We start from the raw sequence: 20,709 nt of genomic DNA on the forward strand, positions 1-20,709 counted from the left end.
GAAACCTTTACAAGAGTGTATATTAATGGTACCTCAATAAAAAAATATATAGGTTATGGTAATACAACTACAAGTGCACAGGCATAAATTGATTTGCAAATAAATATGAGTTTCAGAGATCATTCTCTTTATGTTCTTGGTCTGAGTTATATGTCCCTTCTCTAAATCCTCATATCATGATAGCATGAGCAATAGGAGATAAAGTAGGTAGATTCTGTAAATCAAATAGGGCCATGTAGGCCATGGTGAGAAATTTGAAATTCTACAAACAATGAGAAGTACTTGGAGAATGTAAAGGAGTAGAGTGATTCATTTTTTAAATTCATCTTTTAAAATATCCTTATGATGGTGTGGAAAAAAATTTTGGAGGAGAAAGAAAGGAACCAGGATAATATTCACTGCACAGCACTGGTAAGAAGATTTGGGATATATTTTGGAGGTAGAGTTACCAAGACTTGCTGATGGACTGGATAAAGAAAGTAAGGAGTTTTGGAACTTGAGCACTCAGGGGAATAGAAATAAATGGCACTTACTGGGATGAGGTAGACTGGAGGGGGATATGTTTGGATGGGGAAATGAACCATTCTGTTCTAGTCATGTTAAGGTTGAAAAAGATTAGCTAGCAGAGAGGAGATGTTAAAAGATAGTTAAGTAGGTATCTGGTTGGATATGTGAGCTTGAAGTTCAGCAAAAATGCCAAGGCTGGAGAGATTAATTTGTCCTTTTATTAGTTCCTTTGACTTCAACCTTAAACTTCTATTTCTTGTTTCATCTACTTCAGGTGGTATCTCTTGAGTACTTATATGTTAAATAACTAGCATCCATTTACATTCCATCTTCTGTCAACTATATATTTACTTTTCTTGTTCAGGGTGATAACAATTCTGTTCTGTAACTTTTAAATTGTCCCTATTGTGTCTATAGATTGATGCTAAAACTTGAAAACTATGAAATAGCATTTATAATATAATTATATGGCTTTTGTCCACTTAAGGAAGATATTGTGCTAGGACTACATTTCTTTCTCAATGGGTCCCATACCCAGTACCACTTGAAAAACAATGGTTGTAGTATCCATGTCAAAGAAATCCTCATGTAGGTTAAATTATTTTCCCTGAAAACTTTGAAGACGTTGATTCCATTGTGCATCTTGCACCAGTGCTACTTGTAGATTCCCTATTGATTCTTATTCCTCAGATGACTTTCTTTCTCTTTATGGAAACCTCTAGAATCTTCTCTTTATAATTGCTTTGCAATTTCATAATGTGTAGGTTTGTATCTTTTTTCCATTCATAATTGAAAGCACTCATTAGACCCTTTCAATACATCTCTTTTATATTGGGAAACATTATTATTCAAGAGGCTATGTAGACTACTGGTCATAATCATGAGTACTGAAGTCAAACTATCTGAGTTCATATACCAATTATTTGCTGTGTAACCTTGGGCAAGTTATTTAAACTCTGTGCTTGCTTTCTCATATGAAAACTGAGGGTATTAATAGTATTATTATACTATTATATTACACTGAGTGTGACAGTTGAATGAGTAAATATTTAGAAGGTTCTGTAAAGTGTCTGACAAATAGTTATGTGTTCAATAAGCGTTATGTGTTGATAGTTATCACACCTTCAGTTTTACTCTTTTCATTTCTGGATCTCTAGAAAATTTGGACCTTCCAGACTGATTCTCCATTTTCCTGTTATTCTCTCATATTTGTTAGCTTGTTATTGTTTTATGTTCTCTAATATTGCCTTGAGTTTATCCTCCAAACCTTCATAAAAAGATAATTTCCCATAATTCTAACATTTGATTGTCCATTCATAAGTGAATATGATAGGAATCCAGCTTGAATTACTAAAAAGTAATTGGTGAGATGGTTGACATCTGGCTAAGACATTGGGCTCTGGTGGTCTTAATGCTGGGCTAGGGTAAAGTGGTCATGACTGAGCAGTTATTTAAGAGAGAGACTATCAAGTAACCCTCCGATTCTCGCCTCCCAACTTTATTCTTGCCTTCGGCTATGCCTGCTGACTGGACCAACAGCTGCTTTGGTTCTTTTCAGGCAGATTGGCTCTTCTTTGCTGCAGCTCCTATATATTGTAGGGTATTGCTTCTTTGCTCTCTTTTATCCATGAATAAGCTTTCATTCCTTCCTACATTTCAGAAGGTTCTTCCTTTCATTTTCCTCCTCTTTATATTTTGATGACTTCACTATCATTTAATAGTGTCTTGGGAGGCAGGGGATTTAGATGTTTGTGCTTAGTCTACCATCTGGAATCAGAAGTGGAAACTTTTATTACTTTTCTAAATGAGAGGCCACTGTTATATATTATCTAACAGTTAGCCCTCTCCATTAACTACCAACACTTGAGATGGAAATCATGCCGAATATGAACATTTTCTAATGTCCTGATTTCCAATCTACCTGCCCTTTGCATATTTAACTAGACTGAAAAATCACATGGCCAGAAGGTTATAAGTGAGGAACTGATGACCTCCAAGTGTAATCCTTCATTGTCTACTGTTGTGAACTAAAAAGTTAAGAAAATTAATTGAAGTTATTATTGTTAATTAAGAAAATTCTCTGAAGTTTAGCTTATGAAGTTTTACATGGGTTAAAGAATGGGGACTCAATAAATACATTTTGGTTTTGTCTTGATCCTGCACTTTTTTAAGACTTGTAAATCCTATTCTAGAACTAGAGATGACCAGGACATGGATTTGGAAACAGATACAACTTGAATAAATGTGGAATACTTAGTTTTTCATAATGACATTGCTAGATAAAATACATTTTAGATCTGAAAATGTCTTAATAGTCTATGTAATAGTATTTCCTACATTGTTCTGTGGCATACCAGTCACATGAGAAGATCTCCTGAATAAAGGGTAATGTGGTCAATGAAGTGGGGAAGCATAGGATTCTTTATTCCTCTTCTTGAAAGTTCATTATGCTTAAGCTTAGCATAAGAGTTTTAAGAGTTCAATAGTTTTAAAAATGTTTAACTTTATAAATACAATTTTTGCAAAATTTATTGACCACTTCCTCTGTGTGTGTCTATAAATATCATAAAAAACTAGTGTCCCTTAGAGTACACTTTGAGATATACTGCCACATGGTGTTGTTTTAGTAGTCAGAATATTTAAAATTTTGTGGCAATAATAATGAGCAGAATCCTACTAAGTTTTTTACTTAGAGTCTGGTGATCAGTATAATTTTTATTATGTTATGTTAAGTGTTTGAAGAGAAGCTGTCCACCAAGAAAGAATAAAGAACAAACTTGTCAAAGGCTGAACTTGCTGTATATATATTTTCAATTCTTGAAAAATGTTTTCTAGAGGTGCCAGTATATCTAATACATCTTAATTAGACAGCAGTAACTTGAGAGAATGGAAAAAAAAGGTTTGATCACAGGTAACCTTACCTATTCCACAAGAAGGCTTTTGCCACTTGCTGTGTTTGATTGGTAAAACCAATGGACATGTTGATTTTTTAAAGTCACTCCTCTGGGTGCTTTTAGTGTCATAAGGTGGTTGGAAGGGATGCTCCAGGTCTTTACCATGTGACCACCAGTCACCCTTTATGGAAAAAAATTGGATACTTTAGAAATTTTCATGTACCGCTTAATGTCTGTGAATGTTCAGTAATTCAGTTCAAGTTATTGACTATTCTAGTGCTAATATAGAGTTCTGAAATCTAGGAATAAAAATATTTTCACAGAGACTGAATTAAAAGACACCTAAAAATGTATTATAATATACATTTAGCTAAAATACAGCTGCTGAATTCTTTGCTTTTATCAACAGAGTGGTAAAAATCAACAAGATAGTTATACTTTTGTGTTTTACATTACAATTTTTTATATATGTACACATGTATGTATATATTAAACATGATTTAATCTAAATAATTATGTTCTATACTTTTCATTATGGCAATACAAATAATGTATAATCCTCTATGATGGTGGTTTTCAAAGTTTTTAGTCCATGACCCATATCATGAAATATATTTTATGTCATGCAAGAGCACACAATGCATATAGATAAATAAAAGTTTCACAATAATAGATGCAGTGCATTTGGCTATTTTTCTACTCTTTTTTTATTGATACTTTATTTTATTCAAAATGCTGGTTGCAACCCATATTGACTTATATATAACTCACTAATTACTCATTTGAAAAACTGCTCTAAGATGAACTATCTCTGATAATTCTGAATTTTTTATAGTAAATCCTAATTTACATACACACGAGGAAGAACTGATAGATTTTTCATTAGCATATATGACATTTTGATGTTTTAGAAGTTGAGAAAGCAGTGAGGGAAATTGTTACTCCACTTAATTCTGACCAAGTTTTTTTAAAAATCTGGCTTATCAGGTGAAAGTATGAGAACCTTGAGAGAAGGCAACGGTGATACCTAGGAGTTCTTGGGTATTACTAGATAATGAAAGTAACCTTGGGCATAATCAAACCCCTACCTTGGCTATAAGGAAGGAGATGAGCCTTTTAAAAAATCAACTATCATTCCCTAGTCAAAGACCATAAAAATATGACCTAAGGTGGATAAATATGAGATTCTAGTAAGTAAAGTTCTGAAAATGTAATTGAAGCTATGTTGATATAAAAAGTAAGAGGCATCTAAAGAAACCTTTGTGACTGCATAGGGAGTTAGCTCTTTAATGAGCTTAGTAGAGACAGGCATGTGTAAAAGAGGTGCACAATATCAAATTCAAAAAAAAATTTAATGGAGTCAACTTCTTAGGAGATTGTCAAGAAATTTAGAAAGAAATTCAGTTTAACAAAGCAGCAAAAAATAATGCTTTCTGGGAAAAAAATCTGTAGTAGCAAGGAATCAAGAAGAATTTGGAGAAGGTTACACTGAACAGAGATGAAAGTCAGAGCTACCCTAATTTCGGTTCTTTGTTATGAGAAATTATCTTCAGACATCCTGAAAAAGACAGGATGAGCATGAACCAGAGAGGAAACTAAACCCTGAATAATTGGAGAGTTAAACCTCACTTTGCAACTTTAAATGATTACCAGTTTATAGGCCAATAATTGTATCCAGGAGTAATGTAATCTTAACCAGGAGTAATGAATAAGTTTGCAGAGATCAAAGAAATTTAGAAACTAGGGAATTTTGGAGGAGAGATGAGCTAGTGCTTCATTTTTCAGAATGAGCTAAAAGGTGAATTACAAAAATTAAGACTGCTTGACGTAGATCCTGGCCATTCTAGAACAGATTACTTAACAGATGGTGTCTTTTATCTGGCTGAAAATAGTCTTGTCTTACTGTTGTCAGAGTGCTTGCTTCTTGGAGCTCTTCTCTACTCCATGATTATGATAGTGCTTATTGTGCCTCAAGATCTAGGATTCATAGGCATTCTTGGTTATTCTCACCACAATTCTTAGAGGTAGGTACACTCACTTTACAGATTAACTTCCCCTAGGCGTATCACTAGTGGGCAGCAGAGCTGCCACAATTCAAACCCCCCACCTATCTCTGCATGCTTCTAATTTCTGTATACTGTTATATCAAATGTGCTGTGCAATGCAAAGCCAGGTAATCACAAACTTACTTAAATTATTTCAAAAGTAAAAAAAGAGGCTCTAAATAAGTATCCTGAGAAAGATCTTCTATGGTAAGGTTTTAAGGAGTACACTTTGTACTTTCTTCTTTTGTTTATCAGAAACTTGTTTTCCTAACACCCAAGTTACTGGGAAGTGACTGGGATAAGTGAACCTCTAGGAAACGCCTGGCAGACTTCAGCTTTTTCTTAAACAAGAATGTAATGCAAAACCTATCCTTAAAGGAGAATATTAATTCACCTTTCAAGAAGGTTTCTTTTGAACTAGAACTTGACCAAAATGACTTCTTTAGTTTCACAAGTATAAAGGAAATAATGAACAAATTTTCCTAAAGTGTGATTGATGACTTTAAGACCCTCTAGTTGGAAAAAGTGTTCTGATTAGTATTATAAATTGGATGAATTTTCACTTCAAAATGAAATCCTACAGTTCAAAAATGTTTTCATCTTTTGTATTTCGGATAGTTTTGCCCTATGCCTGAAAAGTCTGATTTGTTCCTGGAAGAGCCAGAGCATGTATATGTCCCTGTCCAGGTGCATGCCATTTTGGCCTGAGCATTGTTCATAAAAGATTTTAAGATGAAAGATATAAAGGGAAGCTTGTTTTTATCTTCACCTCATGCTGAAAGGAAAGACTAAGAATAAAAATTCACTTCCCTGTGTACCATCACTTACATTGGTTGTGAGGGGTTCACATGGAGTTACCTAGAATGAAACAAGCCAAACTGGGAAAAGTCCTCTACTATGATTGCTGTCTAGGCTTCTTGTAGATTGTGGAGTGGATTTTACCTAAAGAGATAGTTGTTCCCAGTTCAAAACTTTGGACCCAGAGAAAGGAGGACATCTCCCCTTCTAGTACAAGGCTTGTCTGCTGTCCCGTGACAGGATGACAGTCACTGGGGCTTCATGATAGGGAGATGTCTGGAGATTCCTAATGGTAAAGCTCCCTGACTTTATAGCCATTGCACTCTGGACCATATATGGAAACTACTGTGATGCAATCTTTATGTTATACCTCTGTTATCCCTAAGCCTTCAGACATGCATGAGTTGACATTACTAGTTTTCATGGGAAGTGACTAAGCTAAAGTTCCTTTTTACTATTTCTAGCACTCCCAATTTTATGTCTCTAGGTATACCTGTATAAGTGATCTTTATTTTTTTTTACTCTTATTTTAAAACCAGCAATACTATAAACCAGTTTATTTTTTAAAAACCATCCCAGCCTTTAAAGAAACCTGTCATCTTAAAAAAAAGAACAAAGTTTACAAATATGTGAAATGAGCATTCTTTATTACTCTTTGAGTACTTTGACATGGATATATTTAAGGCTTTTGTTGTTTTTTAAATATGAACATTTTCTTTACTTCATGCCCAAATTAAACATGCTTTAAGTCTGTACTCCATCCTCAGTGTTTCCTTATAACTCCTCCTTCATATCCATGGTCAGCCTCTCTTACCTTTCCTCTTAATTTCAAACTTACTTTCACCATCTCATAAAGGACTCTAGCTTTCAGCACTAATAAACAAAGATGCTACTGCTACCCCATCAGCCATTCTGGCTGACAGCAGCTAACACTTTTGTTCACTTACTTTTCTCAAAACACCTACAAACTAAAAGAGAAAATTAGTTGGATTAATTTTCAAAATGTTTATGTTTTATATTTCTATTCTTGAACCACCTTTTTTTCCCTAGCATCTAAAAGGTAAGGATGGGTTCTGCTAACAGTGCAGTTTAAATTCAGCCCTGAAGTAGAGCTCAGGGGAGTCATTCATCAACTTTTGGAAGAAAGATGAGATCTTCACTAACCTGGATTTCTCTACTAGACTTACTCCCCAGTGTAGGCCTGGACTATCAATTTCTTTGAAATCGCCAGTAATTATTTACAAAACAAAATAGTTTAAAACTGCCCTTGTAAGAGTTTATTACATGATTATTAAAGCATATCTGACTACAGGAATTCCTTCCCCAAGATTTCACATTCACACACAATCATGGTGTGCTGTTTTATGACAAGAACAGTTGATGTCATCTGTGCAACAACAGCATTCACTAAAAGCAATCTCTATTTAAATGTTAAGCTAAATAGAACTACACCTCACTGTACATGGCAAAAGAGACTTTGTAGCTATGATTAAATTAAGGATCTTGAGAAGGGGAGATTATGCAGGATGTTTAGGTGGGCCCAGAGCAGTCACAGGGGACCTTAGAAGAGGGAGGCAAGAGAGTCAGTCAGAGAGATTGGAAGATGCTGTGAGGCTTTGAAGAGGAAGGGGCCATGAGTCAAGGAGCACAGGCAGACTGCAGAAGCTGGAAAAGGAACCAGTCCTGCCAGAAGCCTGTAAGACTGAGCTCCAGACTTCTAAGCTCCGGAACTATTAATAAATTTGTGTTGCTTTAAGCAAGTGTTTACATTTATAGTAATTTGTAACAACAGCAACATGAAACTAACACAATAAATTATACCTCAACAAATCTGACATCAAAAATGTTAATGGAATATATCTATTATGATAATGGAATATATCTATTATGATAATAATTAATGGAATATATCTATTAAGATAATAAAAGTGTGATTTGGTTACACCAGCAATTCTGGGTCAGAAACAAAACAGTGACACTTACCCACTATGTAATCTCAGGTTTGTTAATTTACTTCTTTGGAGTAAGTTTTCTATAAAATATTTCAACAAGAAATTGTGCAGATTAAAGGATATAACAATGTAAAACAGCTTATTTCTAGCACTTCATACCCTTTCAATAGATGGTAGCTAAAATGTGATAGAAAGTCTGAGTTACTGAGTATCATGGGAAATTTTTATATTAGAGTATGTGTCACAAATACAATAGAGATTTCTTCAGTAACCCCAAAGCACTGCTGAGTGGTTAATCTCTGACCCACTCTAGAAAATGATTATATATATATATATGTATGTTTTATACACACAGTTTGTTTTCAAAAGTTTTCTGCAAAAATAGTTCCAGGTTACTGTTTTTAACTATTGGATTATAAAAAGTATTAGTATGAGATATGTCATATCCTTTAAGTAGTCTGTGACCAAATAATCATGCAAAACAGCTTCTGAATATAAATCTACATTTGTATTTAACAAACATCTGTCCAACCTGCTCTTCCGGCCCTTTTTTGGGATCTATGTAGGGAACTGGTTCATTGAATGTTCTTGCATTTGTGTTAATGAATTTAGCATAATACACACGTCCTCTCCGAACTGAATGTTGTATACTTTTTCCAGGATTTTTTTCATGTTTGATTTCTTCTTTTTTTTCAGTTACATGCATTATATGAACATGCTGTCTGAAAAACAGAATTAAATAGTAAATCATTTATCCCAATGAGTATTTCATATGAGAGGCCATTTCATATGAAATGATCATAATTACAAAAAATAAGATTTAAATATATTTCGATGACCAGTCAAGACAATTTAGGCTTTACTTATAAAGGGCTTGTGGTGCTAAAATTTGGGAGGGTTTCTCATTATTCTAAATCATATAAGAGATAAAGGGACTTGTATTAATAATATTCATTGTAATATACCAGTGCAGTGTACAGACTTTCATTTGCTGAGAGTAAAGAAAGAGTAATGATTTAATCATGGTTACAAATCATGTTTGCAGTATTTATTCATGTGGCTAAATCACATGCTAATCTTAACTCATCTTTTTTAAAAGTTACTTGGTAAATTCAGCCATCTAGAAGACAAGGACAACTATTAAAAGCTTCTCTGGCAAACTTATAAGAGATACCGAATGACCACTATTGATTATGTTTTCAGGAATAGATCTCTGCAGGCTCCAATACAATCAATTCAATTTCTTACCACTTTTTGCTTCTAAAAATTACACTGGTATAAAGGTGAAAATTATTGAATTTTTAAAAAATGTTAATATTTAGAAAGCGTTTATAGAACTTACCTTCTGTTAAATAAGCAACAGACATAAAAAGTGGTATTTTAGAATTTCATACTTGAAAAATAATGGTAAGAATAAATATATAAATGTGAATACTTTTTACACAGAAGCTGTTAAAATCAAAACCCTGACCCATGGGAAGTTTGTAAATAAGAAGCCCAGTTTACAGAGAAAGTGAGTAGTTCTGTTGAACATTGTACATTGCCCTTCAAATATATCCCCTACCTTACTTCAAACCAAAGCCAGGGCCATCTCTTCTATCATGTCATTTTATAATAAAATATTTCCTCCTTATTGTAGTTCTAAGGCCCTGTGTGACTGCCCTGGCTGATCTTTTCAGCTGTACACAGGCCTCTCTCCCCTCACTTCTCCAGCCAGCCTGCCTTCTTTCAGTGCCTGGAGCACGCCAGTCTTTTCCCTGTGGGGCATTTGCACATGTTGTTCTTTCTGACTAGGCAGCTCTTCCCCAGCTTCCTGCACAGCTAGTGCGTTATCATTTTTATCAGCTTTAAAGTCATCTCCTCAGAAGCTTTCCCTAGATCACTCCCTCCACCCCCCATGTAATCCATATTTTAGTACTTATTTCTTTCATAACACTTACTGCAATTCATAATTTATGTACCTAGTTTTTTGTTTACTTGTTTTTGTTACATATTAGAAGTACCTTTTACTAGTCAGTAAGTTCAGTGAAGGTGAAGATGGTGTTCCATTCATCGTTATGTACCCACCATGTTACAAGAGTTCTGTTCGTCACAGGTAAATGGATTGCCATTATAATATTTACATATTTCTGGTGAATCTATTGGAATTGTTTTTACTCTGGCTTTGTTTTAGCTATATACTCCCAACCCTCACTCCAATAGCTGTATAAACAACACTCAGCACCCTTGGATTCTAGTTCCCTGCATACCAATAGGATTTGGAAAAACTGATTAGTGGTAAACTATAAATAACTTTTAAGGCTTTTTCTATTACCTTTCCAGAGTATTTACTTAAAAGTTATGATTGATTTTTCACTGCAGATTACTGACATCAGTTTTTTCCATCTGCTTCTCCTGTAACCCAGCAATACACTTACACTGGAATCAGTCCTTGAAGGAAAGAGCTGTGGCTATTTGCTTGCATACTTTCACATTCATTTGATTAAGTATTTGTGGTGTGAGTGACTATAGATAGATATATATATAAGTGAAATATATGATTCTATAATAATCTTTTACTAGAAGGAGAATGCAAAAACACTAATGGGCTCTGAAGTAACTCAGACCTGGGTTGGAATCCCACCTTTGCCACTTAATATTTAAGTCTTGTTTCCTTATCTGCATGGTAAGAGCAATAATACCTTTTGTGAGAGATGTCAGAAGAACATTGAGTAATTCATTCTTTCAACAGATATTTATTGAATTATGTGCCTGGTGCTATTTGATGCACTGAGGATACAAGAGTGACAAAACAAAAATTCCTGCCCTCACAGAGCTTACATTCTAGTGGGAGAAGGCATATGAGAAATAAAATAGTAAATAAAATATATATTCCATTAGATGGTGTTAAGTGCTAAAGACAAAAATAAAGCAGGGAATGGGGAAAGGCATGCATGTATATAGAAGATAGGTTGCATTTTAGATAGGGTGGAGGCTGCATTATGATGAAGGCGGCTACTGAAAAACGACAGGAAAGAGGATAGCTAGCTAAGTGGTTATTTGAGGAAAAGTATCCCAGCAGAGTGAACTTTAATTGCCAAAGCTTTGCAGCAGAAGCACCCTTCCTTAGAACAGTGCTTCTCCGAGTGTGGTCCCTGCCGCACTGACACCAGTTCTTGTTAGAAATACCAATTCACTGACTCCATTCCAACCTTCTAAATCATAACCTCTGGTCCAGAGTGACAAAAAACTGCTCTAACTAGCTCTTAGTTCATTCTATTTTATGTTAAAGTTTGAGAACCACTGTTCTAGTGACAAAAATACAGGCCTTGGAAATAGATACTCCTGGCTCTACATCGTAATGAATCGTTAACATCTTGATTCAGTAGTTCTTGAAATTTAGGGTACATCAGAATCACCTGGACGCCTTGTAAAGCCCAGATTACTATGCCCTACTCTCAGAGTTTCTAATTTGCTGTGTGTATGGTACGGAACCCGCAAAAATTTGCAGTTTCATAAGTCCCCAGGTGACGCTGGTGCTGGTCTGGGCACCACACTTTGAGAATCATTACAGATGAGAGCAGTGAGCCTGTGTTGGGGCACAATGGAGGCAGTGAGCAAGCCGCAGAGATCGATAGGGAAAAAGGGCACGTTGCACAGGCCTCATAGGTCATTGCAGGAGCCTTAGCTTTACTCTGCAATGGAGAACGTGCTCTAACATGCTGCAACCACTCTTGCGTGCTGTGTTGAAGAGGCTGTAGGGGCAAGGGGTGCCCAAACCCTCCTCCAGTATCCAGGTAAGAGACACTGGTGGCTGGGCCAGGGCGGGGATGAGCGCGGGTATTCTGGATAGATACTTAACGGTAAAGCTTACAGAATTTACCAGTACATGAGATGTGGGGTGTAAGTGAATGATTCAAGATGACTTAAAATTTTAGGCCAGGCCCTGCATGTTGAGTGATTGATACCCAGTAAGTGCCCAGTAAAGAGGTCGTTTTAAAATATTATGGTAAGCCCTCAACTAGTAGAAATTACTGGAAGTGGACTGAAGAGGAAAAGCGTTGGGGGCGTTTGGACCCAACCCTCGAGTCTCACCTAACGCTGCCCTGAAGGAGGAAACTATTTTTCGTTGGAGGAAATAGAAAACCCACCCGGAGCACTTACTGCTGCTTATCCTCCGTTCCCTCCATGGGCTCCTAGGGCCTGACGCGAGACCGCGGGGAGCCTCACGGGAAGATCAGGGACTGAGCCGGGAAAGGAGAGCGCGCGGAGACCCGCGACTGTGACTCGGGAGTTGCTAAGCGACGGCGGCCCCGGACGCGCGGCCCGCGCAGGCGGCGTGGGGGCGGGACCCGGGGTGCGCAGGCGTATTAACCCGAGCCGGCTCGCTGCCGGCTACTCTGTCAGCGCTGCGGGTGGGGCCGGCTAGCAGGTTTTCTCCGCTTCTTTCAGGCCCGCCCTAGGCTGGACACCCTGCGTTTAAACTTGGCCTTCCCCTATCCGGCCGGGTGGAGTTCCTGTCAGGGCCCACGCGGTCCTTAGGGATCAGCAAAGGGCGGTTCCCGGAGCCTCTCCCGCGGCACTGGTGGTTCTGGGGGCCGCGCTGCTGGCGTCCCCTCAGCTCGCGCCCACCAGATCTGTCAGGACGCTGCCGGCATAGCCCACGTCTGCCGAAGCTGGCTGCAAAAGTGCAGGCGAGCAGGAGAGAAACTTGCTTTCCCATGAACCATTAAATAGTGTGCAGGTCGTGATTCGCTGCTGCTGCGTTGACTGGTCTTTGCATGAGAAAGCTTGGCTGTCGTTATTCTCTATTATTTCTGACAAATCCTCCCATCTCGGCCTGGTGGCAATTATTAACTCAGAGCAAAGGAACACACATCCCCTGCAAATGAGGTTCCCCGCGGTGTGTGCATCTGCTCCAGCCTGAGCAGGGTCCAGAATCGGGTGGAGGGGACTGGACTATGGCAACAGGTTGGGGCTTGTTTGTGCAGAACTTACCCAAAAAAAGCAAGCTTCTAGGAAAAACAGTTGATGACTTGTGGCCACTTTCTGGCCCTGGGCTTTTGTACCTCATTTCACCATTGCTTCCTAGTTTCTACTACCAGTGACAAATGCTTTTGGCATCTGTCTCAGTAACTTATTTCCGTAAATAATGGGAAAAGAAAAATCCTCATTGAATTCTGCTATGTATATGGCTATGCACGTGCAATAACCCAGAGTATTAGTATGTGTTTACATTTACCTGGAGAAGTGTTAATGAGTGGAGGTTGGTCTTAGGACTCAGTGTATGTGAGCTTAAATCCTAAGAAGTAGTATGTGAAGAGAAGGAAGTTTGATACCTAGTTACTTAGATGCCTGAGTGTGGAACTTGTTGGCAAAAAGACTGGAGTGTGTGAATGTGTGGTTATAGGTATGTGAGTTTGGGGAGTAAGGAGTGGGTGGGTAGATAAGGGGAGAATGTGTTGGAAACCCAAAAGTAGAGGAACTAACAATTGAGCTTCTGCAAGAGTCAGACATTTATCAGAATAATACTAAACACCATATACTTAACTGTTTTTGTTTCTAAACTATCAAACTAATTAGGAGTATACGCTTTGGGTTCAGCATTCAAATCCTGGTTCTTCAACTTATTAGCTGGTTTAGTTGGGCAAGTGATCTAACCTCTCTGAGCCTGAGTTTCTCCACAAAATGGTAAAAAAAAATGGTGATTTAATACAGGCAGGGTACTGAGAGGAGGACTAGCCACGCAGAAGTTCTGGGCCATTGTTGAGCAATTTGATGTGGGTATGCTGCTGCACTCTTAAGGCTGATCAGTATTCATCATTCCCTCTAGTTTCTATGCTAGCCTTCACCAGTCTCTTCCAGCTCCTAAAACCACTCACCCTCAGACCAAATCCCCATTGCTTCTTGAAAAGGAATGAGGATTTTTTTCAACTTTCTCACTCTCAAAACAACATATTAAAAAGCCTGCCATCTATACAGGATGACAGCTGTTTGGTTCTATCTTGCATAGTATTAATCTAAAATAAAAATATATTTATGTCAATCTCTTTCCAACTGCTGAGCAGTTCATATATGTGTATATTTATTAAGGGATATAAGAAACATTTAAAAAATATATGCTTACTACAAGGAAACCACAATCTAGTTAGGGATACAAGACATGGGAAAAAGTTATGAACAGTACTGAGACATAGTGTCATTATATAACTGATAATCACAGTAGTGATGATGATACAGTATTATAAAACTAATCATTTATTATTGGTACATCCTCTGCAAGGCACTGCAAAATAATGTGGATTTCCTAATAACTATTGACTTTTTTATATAGGAAAAAGCACTGGATTGCTGTTACTTTTTTTATTGCTAAGTAGCTAATCTGATTTAGGAAAGGTACTTAAACCTCTTTTTTTGCAGATTCTCACTTGTAAAAAGAGGTAGTCAGGTTACATCAACTTTATGATCCCTTCCATCTATAAAATATAGTGATTCTATTGGAAAGTTTATGTCTGAAAATCAGTGAACACTATAGCTTAAATAATGCATGTAATTGTCTCATTTGTGTTAGGTAGTTTGGAATCTTGTCAGTGAAGAATAATTCAAAGTGGTATACTAATATTGTGCAAGTTAAAAATAACAGTGCTTTTTGAGCTGGAATACCCACCAGATGTTAAGAAACAAAATAAGATGGAAATTGCTTGTCCAAAATGTTATAGGTGCAGAAAATTGTCAAGACTATTTTTCTAACTATAGGAAAGTGTTCCAAATAATGACGGTATGGTTGTATAAGCTGATGGGAAAGCTAAGGCTCAGGAAGATCCAGCTTCCTCTCAGTTCTTTACAATGATGTGATACATGTAAGGATTTCAAGAATATGGCATAAAGCCAAAGCTATCTCTAGTTCTGTTTTTTTTGTTTGTTGTTTGAAGATAGTATATTTGCCTCATATACATGTGTTGTAAGGATTAAATGAGAAAATACCTGCAGAAAACTTGTCATGGCACATAGTAAGCACTCACTAAAAGTTGGCTGTTAGTATTCTTCCTGTTTTTCTAAGTAGGGCAGAAGTTCATCAAGTCCAGTATTACATTGTCTTTATTTCATTACCTTTAGACAATAAGAATTCAAACCAAAATGCTCATTAATTTGAGGGGACTGAGATATGTTAGTGTTAGGTTTGCCTATCCTTGAAGTTGGATAGGTTCAAATGAATTACAGATATGGAAGGGACTCCCAAGTTTTCTTCTGGCCTAAGTTCAAAGCTAATTGATTCATGTCACACTTTTAAGAAAGAGGTTACAAGACAAGTATGAGGTATTACATCTCCCAAAAAAGTCAGTCTCGGGTATAAATCAATTATCACTTTGATATAGTTAATCCTGGATCTATGCATGGGTTTGTTTATATTTATTCATAGAGATGTGTAAATGAAAATCTTAAAAATTGTGTGAAATTTCTTGAAATACCCAAAACAATTATAGGCAGCCTGGGTTACTCCAAAATCATTGTTAGAAATCACTAGTTTGGCAGTTTACCTGATGGAAAGAAAAAACCTTATTTTATGAATTTGAAGGGTCTTAGCCATCTCAATAATTTCATGATACAAGTTTTATTTTGAAATAATCCAACTATGGTTGCCCATAGCTGTATAATCAAAGGACAAATGAAAAGCTGATCATAAGTGTTTAAAACAATAAAGGCCCATTTTGGTACTAGAGTGGTATCTTACAGTGATCATGTGGTAAAGATTTGTTGAATGAATAGTTATGGACATAAAAATTTTTGAGAAAGGAGCAAAGCAAAATGTAACATGGTTTCGGTGTTACCATTCTCAGAAAGTTAGGAGTCAGTAGTCTAAGCTGTCTAGTTTTGGTGGGTTTCTGTGTCTTCTAATTCTTTTTAGGGCTGTTCTGACTCTATTTGAAGAATTCCAGAGATGCAATCATCTTCCTTGCAGGTCATTAGCATATTTTATTATCTAATTCTTGAGCAATCCAACATATATTGAGTACCTTGTATGTTCTGGTCTATTCTCACTGGACCATGAGACATTTATTCATTTGAGATTTTTTGTGCCTAGAAAAGTACCTTGCAAACAATAGGCCCTATAAATGAGATAGACCCAAATAAATTCTTCCTTACATCCTAGAAAATATATACTACTTTAAATTTTCAAGTGTCTTTCATGGACACAGATAATAAATGTTCAACAAACTCCTTAGGGAATCTCCGCATCTTAAAAATGGTAATTAAAACTACCTTTTAAAAGAAGCAGTTTAAGTTCTTCAACTTCTGCCCATAAAATCTGCCTTGATCCCTTTGATGATACAAATTGCTATCCTTTGTACTTTCCCTGGGGGAGAACTCCATTTAGAACTTCAGAGTTAGACCTGAGTTTAAGTCCTACCTCTGTTAGAAAGCTCTGTGACTCTGATAAGTTATTTAAATTCACTCTTGTTACGCTGTAAAACATAAACGAATAAGACAAGGCCCCAAAAGAGTAGAGGTAAAAGAATTTATCTTGCAGGGTTATTGTATTAAATAGATATGTGTAAAATACCTGGAACAAAATAAGCATGCAATAAGTATTATTCCCACCCTCCATCCTTAACCCTTGTCAAAGGTCACCCAGCTAGAAAGTGATACAGCTAGCATTTGTTTTTAGACTAGTCTCTCTCTTTCCTCATTGCCTTTACTTCTAGTTTCTCTGCCTCTTGCTTTAAACCATGGCAATAAAAATTGAACATAAAATTCTAAATAGGGCTTTATGTAGCTATGGTATGGAAATGAGTAAACATAACTAGAAAGAGTAAAATTGGCCAGTGTTACAGGAGAAGAAAGTGATAGGAAAGCTGTGATGGGGAAGAGAAGATGATAACCATTCAGTTAGTGGGAAAGAGAGGTGAAAAGTCTAAGTTTGTGCCAACTGCTTATAAAATGTCACCACACACAATTTATTTCAACAAACATGCAGCAGTTAGAGCTTAGGTTTATGTTCCATGGTTGATGAAACAACCAGTAACAATCAGAATAAACACACAATCACAAATCGCCACAATTCTGACTCACGACTTCACATGGTGGCACAATTTCAGGCTATGCCAATGAGCTGGTAAACAGCGGTCATTATTTTGATATGGATGGTAGACCTATGATACATTTTAAAAAATGCTTCCTTCTGTAACAAAACTAAAGACTTAGGAGATAATGTAAGCTTCCATTTAAAGAAAAACGGGTTTTGACCTAAAGTTGGAATGTACCTAAAAAGAAATAAGTGTTGAGGTTTTAAGTAAAAAATTACAACCCTTTTAATTAATAAGGATCAGTTTAATTTTATCTCAAATACCTCCTAGACCTATGTCATTCTTTTCAAGGTGGAATGGCAAATAAACATCTTACAAGTCATCACTTAACTATTATTCTAACTTATCCTTTTTCCCTATGTAATTATAATGGTATTATGTGCTTCAAATTATAGTTAATTATTTCAGTATTTGTAAGCTTTTCAAGAGTTTGGAAACTTAGCCATGTTTTTATATCATCTTACCGTAATCCTGGGAGGATACGATTTACCTAATTTAAGGTCCCCCTGCTTTTAATTCTTTCTCTGGCAACCTCTGAAGCTTTAATAATGGGCATTAAGATTCAAGAAAAGAAATCTTACAGGATTTTCCTGTATTTTAAGAGAGAGTAAGCAGCATTAGAAATCTGATACCTCTGCAGGTTTTTTGCCATGTAGGGAACAGCTCTGGGAAGTATTCAGTCCTTACTTTATCTGAATCATGGCTAGTCTACCACGTGGGGACTACAGGGAAGCCTTGTGAGCCATTGATGTTGAAGGTAATGAGTCACCACAGTGAAGGAGGGCGTGGGCTTCCTTGGGAAACTCAGTTCGGCAAGTCTGCACCTCTGTGTGTTGGTCTGCACACTGGGTTACTAACATTAATCCTGTCTGCATCAGCAAGGTTCAAGGTTCTGACATACCAAAGAGCTTTGTCAAACTTCCCTTTATTAAATGCATCAGTTGAGCTATGCTGGTGTCCTAGCTTCACCCTCTTGGAGTTAATTTCACAGGGCAAGGCAATTCCCACTGCTAGGTACGGTTTTCATCAGCATGCACTTTGGTAACAGCCTCTTCTGCAAAATTTGTATTTGCTCGCTTTTTGTGTGTATTTTAGATTCTGCTTGTTTGTTGAGCCTGGTGTTAGTTTTCATTTAAGCATTATTTCATCTGTGCAAGAATATTAGGCTGAGATGCTCATCCACAAAATAATCTACTCCAAACCCATATTTCTCTCTCTAAAATGGACCTGAATAGTGTAGAAGACAAGACCAAGTAATTAATTTTAGACTTTTGGTTTAACTGGAATATGGTTTGATTAGACTGGATGAGAACAGAAACCCTAATACAATGATTCTATCTGTTATATACCTAATGAACACTAGAGGTTATATTAAATATGATGTATAGAAACCATGTAATTTTATCTTGAGCATACTTCATGGAGTTACATCCCAAAATTACTACTTTCTTCCATTTTCTATACACATATAGTAGTAATGTGTGACTGATTTCTTATGATTTACTACTCTTTAGGTTTTTTTTACCATCTCTAAGAAAACTTTTTATTCTTTTTCTGTTTAGAGCCCTTACTATCTTTTTCTCTGAACTGACTATAGATAGAACTGAAATTCTGCTTCCTGTTTTTCATATTCTCTTTGCTTCTCATTCAGTATTTGGAGGAATATAGTATGATGGTCACAGATTGTGCCCATGAGTTGGAACCCCTTAGTGACATGACTTTGAACAAGTTTTCTCTTTCTGAAATTAATTTTCTCATCTAAGCTGACAATAATTATCATAACTTCCTCATAGTGTTCTTGTGAGGCTAAAATAAGATGGTCCCTAGTATACTGCTAGCACATGGGAGGTGCTCAGCCACTGTTATATATCAGCATTACTATCTGAACATAAATGTCTTAAAAGTTGAGATTGTCTCACGTTACTTTCTGTGCGCCGAGCCTTAGGGCACAATGCTTGGCATCTGGCAGATTCTCTGTAGATGTTCCCTAAATAAATGTTAAAATTTAGGCCCCACTCTTTCTCTGCCAGCCCACTAGTTTCTCCCTGCTTCTGGAATTTTTCACTGCAGTTTTGGCTAGCAGAGACTGGACTCCTGAAGTGTCCTGAGTGAGACCTTGGTGTTTGGGCAAAAAAGATTACAATCAGACTGCTTCATTTTTTCTTGGGTATTTTTTCAGCCCTCTTTTGGCTTTGGACTTCACACTCTTGAATGGCATGATCTCTGCTTTAACACAGGCCCCACTGGTCTCACAGCTTCACAAAGTGGATCCTCTGATCTAAATGGTGTATTCTTTTACCACAACTCATCCTCATTTCTGCTTTACTCTGTCTTAGGATATAGTTATATTTATTTGGACTGCTTTCTCTCCTATTTGGGAAAGGAACTTAATTTTGCCTTTGTTCACAGGTCAGAAGGAAACTGTTGCTCCATTTCTGGCATCCTTCTCTCCACCCGCTTTTTATCGCACAGGAGAGCAAACTTGCTCAGCACACTGTCAGAAGTGGACATTGATTGGGAGGATTTTACTAGAGTGTGGGATCATTGTATTGAAGGTCAGCACTCAGGAATGGCACCCTTGCCCTGTCTTGTACTTTCTGGCTCCAGGAATTGGACAAAAGAACAGGTCTGCCTCAGTGGGCCTGGCCATCTCAGCCTTCCTTGTTCTACCTGCAGCTGGATGGAGCTGAAGGAGTAGTCATCCATAAACATGTAGCTATTTGGAGAAGCTACAGAATGCAAGGGAGAGGTTATAGGAAGTGAGAGGGATTATCCTGGCCGCCTACTCTAAATCAGTTCCTCTAATTTGCTTTTACTTGCAGTTTACTTCTACTCCATTGTTGAACTGGATCCTTGTCCAGATAATGACCTCAGTACTCCGCTTGCTATTTGGCTATTATTTCTTGTCTATATGCCTCTTCAGACAATCCTCGAAGACCAAAGCCAGATGCAAAACCAAATCCTTAACCCCGTTCTCCATCCATGCCAACCTGTTTCACAGACTTTTGGACAGGTCCTGTAAGGATCCTGTTCTAAAACTGGACCTTTTATGGTATAGAGACAGCCTATTCTGATCACCTCCTGTTCATTGCACTGGTGAGGGAGAGGTTATGGGGGTGACTGAGCATATGACACCTAATGCTGGACAGATGAAATTAGCAGCAGCTTATTAGTCACAGAAGCTCACAGCTAAGGAGATAGGACACTATACCATGCAGGGCCACAGGGGGTTGCACTCAAGAACAGAATGAACAACAGAATGCTGTGGGAGGCAGGCTCTGTAGTGTCAAGAGGGTAAAGTCACTCCTGGTTTCCACTGGAGAATCTGATTGGCTTATTTGAATAATTTTGCAAGCTGGCAGGAAACTAAAATTACTCAGGGAGAAGCAGGAAGTGCATCTGGTCCTTTGTAAGCAGGGTTGTTTGCCTGGGGGACCTTTTCCATGGG

General features: G+C 37.2%; 1 protein-coding gene across 1 annotated transcript in view; it reads right to left on the bottom strand.

Annotated features, from left to right (window-relative positions):
* The window catches only part of CIMIP6 (ciliary microtubule inner protein 6), a 32,851-nt gene extending 19,693 nt beyond the window's left edge, over positions 1-13,158 (bottom strand). Inside the window, 3 exon segments of the mRNA XM_036991329.2 lie at positions 3,429-3,582; positions 8,729-8,918; positions 12,340-13,158. Of these exon segments, the coding sequence (XP_036847224.1) occupies positions 3,429-3,582; positions 8,729-8,918; positions 12,340-12,365 (370 nt within the window). The 5' untranslated portion in view covers positions 12,366-13,158.
* Between the last annotated feature and the right edge of the window lie 7,551 nt (positions 13,159-20,709).

The sequence above is a fragment of the Manis javanica genome, chromosome 1 (genome assembly GCF_040802235.1).
Source record: "Manis javanica isolate MJ-LG chromosome 1, MJ_LKY, whole genome shotgun sequence".
NCBI classification, from domain to species: Eukaryota; Metazoa; Chordata; class Mammalia; order Pholidota; family Manidae; genus Manis; species Manis javanica.